Source organism: Dendrobates tinctorius, unplaced genomic scaffold, assembly GCF_039654945.1.
Source record: "Dendrobates tinctorius isolate UK_male_01 unplaced genomic scaffold, ASM3965494v1 ptg000208l, whole genome shotgun sequence".
Taxonomy (NCBI): domain Eukaryota; kingdom Metazoa; phylum Chordata; class Amphibia; order Anura; family Dendrobatidae; genus Dendrobates; species Dendrobates tinctorius.
Genome location: NW_027361875.1, coordinates 548,122 through 556,671, shown reverse-complemented (window position 1 = coordinate 556,671; position 8,550 = coordinate 548,122). Strand labels below are relative to the sequence as shown.

At 48.2% G+C, this 8,550-nt stretch overlaps 1 protein-coding gene across 1 annotated transcript in view; it reads left to right on the top strand.

Annotated features, from left to right (window-relative positions):
- Nucleotides 1-3,272: 3,272 nt before the first annotated feature.
- TTC9 (tetratricopeptide repeat domain 9) overlaps nt 3,273-8,550 on the top strand; it is a 29,493-nt gene continuing 24,215 nt past the window's right edge. Inside the window, exon 1 of the mRNA XM_073554142.1 lies at nt 3,273-3,830. Coding sequence (XP_073410243.1) covers nt 3,560-3,830 — 271 coding nt within the window. The 5' untranslated portion in view covers nt 3,273-3,559. The remainder of the gene's footprint in view (nt 3,831-8,550) is intronic.

Sequence of the window (8,550 nt, the reverse complement as noted above, 5' to 3'; positions counted from 1 at the left end):
GCCTGTGAAATGCTGGGAGAATATAGCCTGGGTCAGATAAGTGCAAAATTGAAGTCTTTGGATGCCATAATACTTGGAGGCCAAAAGGCACTGCATATCACCCCAAAAACACTAAACCACTAGTGAAATTTGGAGGTGGGAACATCAACGTAGGGCTGTATTTCAGTTTGCGGCACTGGCAAACTTCAAATAATTGAAAGAGGGATGAATGGACAAATGTACCGAGACAATCTTGATAAAAATTTGCAGCCATCTACCAGGATGATGAAGATGACAGTCAAGGAAACTCAACTGGTTTCCGAGAAAGAAAATAAAGCTGCTAGAATGGCCTAGCCAATCACCTGACTTGAATCTAATAGAAAATGTATGGAAGGAACCAATGCTTAGAGTTCATAGATTTGAAGAGTTTTTGTCATGCTGCGACTGTACGAGATTGGCGAAAGGGGCTCTGCACCATCCATGGAGCTGGGGGCCTAACTATACCTGCTCCCAAAGGTACCTCTAAAGGTAAGGAGGTTTGGGCCATCAGGCTTACTGTTCTGTTATACCCTAAGATGTACCCTCCCCCAGGAGGCCTGGGACAGAAATGCTAGTGTATAAAAACACAAGAGACAAACAGGAATAACGAAAAGAAACTATCATACAAACACTCACCAAAAGTAGAGTTGAGTATAGGGAGGGTTAGGAATGTACACACCAATGGGAATAGGAAAATGAAAGCTTACACCCAAAAACAGCATAAAACAATCTCCAGCAGCAAATATTTCCAACTTCAACAGAGCAACTTCAGCAAACCATGAAGTAAACTTTCACTGGTGAGCAGGGCCGGACTGGCCATCTGGCAATTCTGGCAAAAGCCAGAAGGGCCTGTCTGGCCATGGGCTGCCTTGTCTACTATGTTGTTAACCGAATTGGTGTTCTCAAGACACCCATATTGTTAAGAGTGCTACGGAGCACAAAACTGCTGACTCCAATACTTACACCAGCATTCCACGGGTATCACCAGAAATATTGGTCTTGTAATAAATCTTGCTTTCCTCCATTCAGTGTAAGATTAGTAATATATCCCCATCTGGTGCTTGGAGATGGGGTCAGCATAGGCCTGTGTGATTGCAAATGCCAGGGCTGAATTTTCGTCCCAGTCCGTACCTGCTGGTGAGGAAGAGAAGTTCTGACCAGATTTTATAGAGAGAGGAAATGAGCGGGTCAAGAGCAGCTGTGAGATGGAGCTGCATAACCCTAACCAGCATACAAGGGGTCATTAACCTCTTCAGCACCAAAGGAAACAAAATCCATTTAATGTGGGGAACAGACACGCAGGCTAACTGGAAGCCTTGCGATTCATAATACGTAATGATTTCCTAACCCTAGATTTCCCAGGAGGATGTAACAGTTTTTGTGGGGAAGAATGGACTAAAATATACCTGAGCAATGCATGCGACTAGTTTCTCCAACCAATAGGCGTCTTGAAGCTGTCATCACCAACAAAGGCTTTTGTATGATGTATGAAATACATGTCAATAAGCGCGTTCAATACTTTTTCCCTGTGTCATTTCTCATTATTACACATAACTTAGTTTATGGACATCCAGGGTTTGATTTCTTTGCCTGTGTGGATTGGATGGGTTATTACTGACATCTGGTAATAATTTCATGTCAATAGCACCTTTAGAAATAGATTTACTTAGAAAATTGCTGATTGGTGTTCAATACTTTTTTAACCTGCTCTATATATCCAACAGTCTTACTCCAGTCTAACACATGTATCTCTCTCTCACTCAGCCCTACAAGCCCTACAAACTTCCCAGTCTGCTCAGTCATAACCTCTCTGTTCACTGCCACCGAAGAAGCTCTGCACAGCCCAGTGCAAACTTGTCTGCTATTTCAGGTCTATTTGACACCAGTGTACTGTGCCGAGTTTAAGCCTGACAACCTTTTTTTGTACCGATAGTCTCAAGTGCACCCCGGAGGACCCAACTCCCTTGCAGGTGGTGGACAGATGACATGGGCGCTCACTTTTCTAATGTATCTGGAACAAATTTTCTTTTGAATCCCTTAAACTAATTGTAGAATGTATCCACATTGTGAAACGGGAAGAAGGTTCCTTCTTCGGCTCTGATCACGAGGCCCATATGGCACCGGAACAGTGTATGGGGGGGTCACTGGATATCAGAGCCTATACTATGACCACAGTGGTTTGCAGGGAAGGTATCTCCACTGGGAGCTGAAACACGAAAATCCTATAACTAAATAATGAGTCTGATACCCTTATTGGTCCTTCATCCAAATCTGCTGCTTCAAACATGCATGTGACTTCCTGGAGGCCAACCTAATGGCCGGCCACGGGAGACGGGGTAGCGTTTCGGAGAGATTTTGGACTGTAAGTGCAAATGAAGAGACTTTTTTATTTACTGAATTGACGTCAAAGCGTAACTTCATCTTGGGAAACTTTTGACGTCAAAATGCTAAGACGAAGGTGCTAAGCCTTTACGTGTAAGCTATGACAAGCAAAGGAATGTTTCCAAAAAGCTCAGGCGCCCTCGCGTTGTGGTTCATTTATCATTTTTCTTCCCAGCTGTTTACATGGGACATAACATCAGCACTGCACCCAATGCCAGACACATTCTCACCGATGGTCTCGGGGAAGGTGACTTCTGTGCGGTTTATTTTTTACAACCCCTCTAAAGGCTTATTCAGACATCATTTTTTTTACCATTTGTGGGCTGAATCCAATTTTTGCTCTTGTGTCCGTTTTTCTTACCATCGGTGTGGCATGTTCTCTCACTCGCAAAACCGGCCAAAATAGTAAAAACTGGGCATCACTCAGATGACGTGTGGATGGCGTCCATGTGCTGTCGTGTTCTTCCACCGAACCGTTGATTTGAATCCACAAATTGGATAAAAATGGGACAAGTCTCCAATCTCATGAACAGCTCCGCAGACGATAATGGGTTAATGTTCTGTAGGTGAAACACACTATAAATGAGGCTTTGTAGGAAGAGCCCTTTAATAATATAATTACCAGATAAGTGACCATAGCTTGGAAGAAATGAAAACAAAATACATCTTACCCACTGTGCGACAGTCTCCATAGCTATGGCACAGCGCCTGTCGTGTGTAGAGTTGGGATTGCGCCTTGTGCTACTGATTGATGCTCTGCCAGGATTCTGCTGACAGATCTGCTCCACAGGAGAGTGACACACAGAGCAATGATCACTCCTGCTGCCCCACATAGCTGGCGGCAGGGGGAGCCCTTGCACACGATCACTGTGATCGCTGAAGCTCTGCTCTTCACTATATCAGTGCATTTGCTTGCAGGTTTGATGCTGAAGAGGTTCTGCAGCAGCAGCAGCAGGACAGGCTGTAGCTGGTACTGACGTGCACAGTGTGAGGTGTGTGCTGGCACCTGACTGTCCCTTTAACGCTCAGGAAGGGGCAGCGCTGGCGGAGGAGGAGGGAGCTGCCTCTGTCTGGCTGTTTGCAGACGGCTCTGCTGTGCACTCGATCTCCCAGAGCCTGATGATCGCTGGCCATGTAAGCGCTGCCCGGCTGCACAGACATGGATCGGGCCAACCTGCCCGGGGGCATCCGGGGGGACCCGGCACAGCTCATCCATAGATCCCTGGACTTCAAGAGCCAAGGGGCGCAGTGCTACAAGGACAAGAAGTACCGGGAGGCCATCGGCAAGTACCACCGAGCGCTGCTGGAACTGAAGGGGCTCCCGAGCGAGCAGGACAGTGCCGGGGACGTGCAGCAGCAAGTCCGGCTAACGGAGGAGCAGAGGAGGGCGGTGGAGGGCATCGAGGTGGACTGTTACAACAGCCTGGCAGGTGGGTGCTGGGTGGGCATGATGCCTGACATGTCACATCACAAGTGTCAGCTGGGGGCACCTGGTATGGTGGGCATCCTGCACAACAAAGAACACAGTGCCCTGTGCAGGGGAGCTCTGCTGAGCATGCCCTGTGCTACCGGGGTGGACTGAGATGCCCTTCCATGGGGCAAACATTGCAGGCTGTGATGCCCAACCTGCTCACTGTGTCTGTTATGTCCCCTTGGCATAAATAGATGGTTGCAATGCACCCCCTGGGCATGTAGTGACTGACAGTGATGCACCCCCTGGGCATGTAGTGACTGACAGTGATGCACCCCCTGGGCATGTCGTGACTGACAGTGATGCACCCCCTGGGCATGTAGTGGCTGACAGTGACGCATCCCCCTGGGCATGTAGTGACTGACAGTGACGCATCCCCCTGGGCATGTAGTGACTGACAGTGATGCACCCCCTGGGCATGTAGTGACTGACAGTGATGCACCCCCTGGGCATGTAGTGACTGACAGTGATGCACCCCCTGGGCATGTAGTGACTGACAGTGATGCACCCCCTGGGCATGTAGTGGCTGACAGTGACGCATCCCCCTGGGCATGTAGTGGCTGACAGTGACGCATCCCCCTGGGCATGTAGTGGCTGACAGTGACGCATCCCCCTGGGCATGTAGTGACTGACAGTGATGCATCCCCCTGGGCATGTAGTGACTGACAGTGACGCACCCCCTGGGCATGTAGTGACTGACAGTGATGCACCCCCTGGGCATGTAGTGACTGACAGTGATGCACCCCCTGGGCATGTAGTGACTGACAGTGATGCACCCCCTGGGCATGTAGTGGCTGACAGTGATGCACCCCCTGGGCATGTAGTGGCTGACAGTGATGCACCCCCTGGGCATGTAGTGGCTGACAGTGACGCATCCTCCTGGGCATGTAGTGGCTGACAGTGACGCACCCCCTGGGCATGTAGTGACTGATAGTGACGCATCCCCTGGGCATGTAGTGAATGACAGTGACGCACCCCCCCGGGCATGTAGTGTCTGACAGTGACGCATCCCCCCGGGCATGTAGTGACTGACAGTGACGCACCCCCCCGGGCATGTAGTGTCTGACAGTGATGCACCCCCCTGGGCATGTAGTGACTGACAGTGATGCACACCCTGGGCATGTAGTGGCTGACAGTGACGCATCCCCCTGGGCATGTAGTGGCTGACAGTGACGCATCCCCCTGGGCATGTAGTGGCTGACAGTGACGCATCCCCTTGGGCATGTAGTGGCTGACAGTGACGCATCCCCCTGGGCATGTAGTGGCTGACAGTGACGCATCCCCCTGGGCATGTAGTGGCTGACAGTGACGCATCCCCCTGGGCATGTAGTGGCTGACAGTGACGCATCCCCCTGGGCATGTAGTGGCTGACAGTGACGCATCCCCCTGGGCATGTAGTGGCTGACAGTGACGCATCCCCCTGGGCATGTAGTGGCTGACAGTGACGCATCCCCCTGGGCATGTAGTGGCTGACAGTGACGCATCCCCCTGGGCATGTAGTGACTGACAGTGAGGCCCCCCCGGGCATGTAGTGACTGACAGTGACGCACCCCCGGGCATGTAGTGACTGACAGTGACGCATTCCCCTGGGCATGTAGTGACTGACAGTGAGGCCCCCCCGGGCATGTAGTGACTGACAGTGACGCATCCCCCTACGCATGTAGTGACTGACAGTGAGGCCCCCCCCCGGGCATGTAGTGGCTGACAGTGATGCACCATATAGGCAAGTTGTGGTTGGCTGAGACACCCCCCCCCCAGCAGCTGGTCATAATGCCTTGCCTTGGTAAGTGGTGAGTGGCTGTGATGTACTCCATTGAAAACAAGCCACTGGCTGTCATTCTGGGCCCCATGACCCCAACAATAATGCCTGGCTGTTACACCTCAACCCCAGATGAAAAGTCTCGTGGCTGTGATGCTGTTTGGTCTAAAGTAGCTTGCTGCAGCCTGACCTGTCTCACTATGTTGATGCCCGGGTTGAGCAAATGAAAGATTGGCAGGGAACTTCCACCATTCCGAAACCTGCCCAATATTTTAGGATAGTAGGGATGTAGTATAGTACTATAGATGAAGTTCTCTCTGGGTAACATTGGTTAGTTGCCCATAATTTGGGTCTTTGTGGCTGATGCATAACGGTCTTGTTTGAGGAATTTCCCATTTCTGCATGGCATTAAGAGTTCTGTAGGCTACTTCGTTTTTCCAATAATAGTCCCCCACTTGTCCATAGGTTGTGTATAGTATTGCAATCCCATTGGAGTTGACCATAAGGAAACCTATAAACCAATGAGGCACTGTTCCTACACGAAGCAGCCATGTATTTTGAATACTGTACAACCCCCTTAATGGTGGCGCATATTAATGTCAATATTACATCACCAATATCCAAACTATGGTGGTGTTCGTTCGTTCAGTAGAACCATGGTAGGTCCTCTTACTGAGGCCACAGTTCTGGCACTCAAATGAGCCTACGTTAAGGCCATCTTGAAGCAGCTTCTGAATTCAGGGTTAGTGAAAACCTCAGAGCTAATTAGAAAACGACCCAAAAAAGATAAGCGCCATCAGCAAATTGAAAATTCTTATTGCTGGGCTACTAAGGAAAAATCTAACTAGCTTATGATGGGGCACGTCGTAGAAAGACCTTTAATTGGCACAAAAAAGTATTCTATCCACCGATCACCTCTTCACTGGTGGAGCTGCTGGAGTCCTGGTGGAGCTGCTGGAGTTCTGGTGGAGATGCTGGAGTTCTGGTGGGACACCGGGCACTGTGCACGGTTACTGACCTCATTAATTATGAACAAACTGGCATATAAGTAGCCTGGCACCATCCCTACTGTGTTATAAACAAATGGGCATGGATTAGTTTTGCAGCGCCATACCCGCAGCTATGACTGAGCAGCTGTTCTTACGTGCCCGGGCCGCCGGCTCGGCACCTAATTTGCGATCCAGACGCTCTTCTCATTCTCTGAGCAGCTGTTCTTGGCTGTGGACATGGAGGCCGAGCACAGGATGGCTCAGCTGCCCCAGTTGGTCAGATTTTGCTGTAGATGAACATGATTCTTCCAGTATTTGTACAACGTCCTATTTTTTGAGTGACAGCTGTGCATTGCCGGCTACACGTAAAATTAGGACAGTACTTGGTGACTATTTGGCTACCCACAGAGACGTGGTATTTAGAGAGCAGCGAGGAGATGGTGTATGCTGGCGAGTATTTTTATATACCTTATATTTTATAATTTCTGGGGTTCACTAACTTTTTAGGAATATTCGTTATCGTATTCCCCCATCCCAAGTGCCGATCCCAGGGACCGTGGCCTGCATTTTAGATTGACATGATAAATGTGGCTTTATATTCTGGGTTTTTTTAAGTTTTCTATAGAATTTTTAGGGCGTGACTCGTCACCATGCGGCCGGCAGTCACTTTTCACATGGCACGTGCTCCTCCAATGGGCCTGACATTTTTAGATCGTTTACCACTGTCGTAACTATATGACCCAATTCATTATTGCATTTGTTCCTTTTTTTATTTTCTTAAAGCCCGTTTACTTTCTCTATTTTATGTGTTCACTTGTTTTTATGTTCGCCGATGCGGCCTTGGATTTAGTTTTTGAGGTGTTTGACAGACAGTTCATCAATTGCATTTTTGCGCAAATGTAATTCTGTCCCCCTCTGAGTGATTTTATTGATGCCTGTAATTTTTGCGACATTTTACGCTTAAAAAAATAAGATAAAAATAAAGAGCATTATTTTTTTTATTTTTTTTAAATAATGCTTTAACGAATACCACAAGACAAAAGAAAAGTGACTTTAAACCCCCCCCCCCATCTCCTCCAATGATGAATCTTGCCCATAGACATCTAAAGAGGTTGCATATGATTAAAAAAAGTCTTTATTTAAAAAACGGCACCACCACAGGTGTTGTGTGGTATTGCAGATTAGACTTTTCACTTTACTAGTCCAGAATTACATTTTATTTTTTTCTTAGATCGTTATAACGAACAGAGGTATACTCTCCTCCGGTCACCCCTGTGGGGCCAGCACAAGCCGCTGTAGTGGCTGGTAGCGATGACTGAGGCATCCAGATGTCACAGGACAGCTGACACCTCAGGTGACTGGAACAGCTCATCATTGTTTATTTTTTGGCTGCTTCAATCTCCTGACCTCTTCGGATGATCGCGGGCCTCAGAGGTCCTGTGACAGCCTGGTGGTGCAGTCATCGCTTCATGAGCCGGTGCTGACCACCAAAGTGTGGGGCGACAGGAGGTAGGGTCCTCCTTATAACAGTCCGTGGCTAAGTAAAAGTAAAATGTAATGCCGCCCCACCCCTTGAATGGCGCTGAGCTGAAATACTAGACACAACAGGTATGGCGCTGTTATTGGGAGAAGCCACCATGTTTCTGAATCTTGTACAGTTGTGGCCAAAAGTATTGACACCCCTGCAATTCTGTCAGGTAATACTCAGTTTCTTCCTGAAAATGATTGCAAACACAAATTCTTTGGTATTATTATCTTCATTTAATTTGTCTTAAATGAAAAAACACAAGAAGAATTGTCCTAAAGCCAAATTGGATATAATTCCACACCAAACATAAAAAAGAGGGTGGACAAAAGTATTGGCACTGTTCGAAAAATCCTGTGATGCTTCTCTAATTTGTGTAATTAACAGCACCTGTAACTTACCTGTG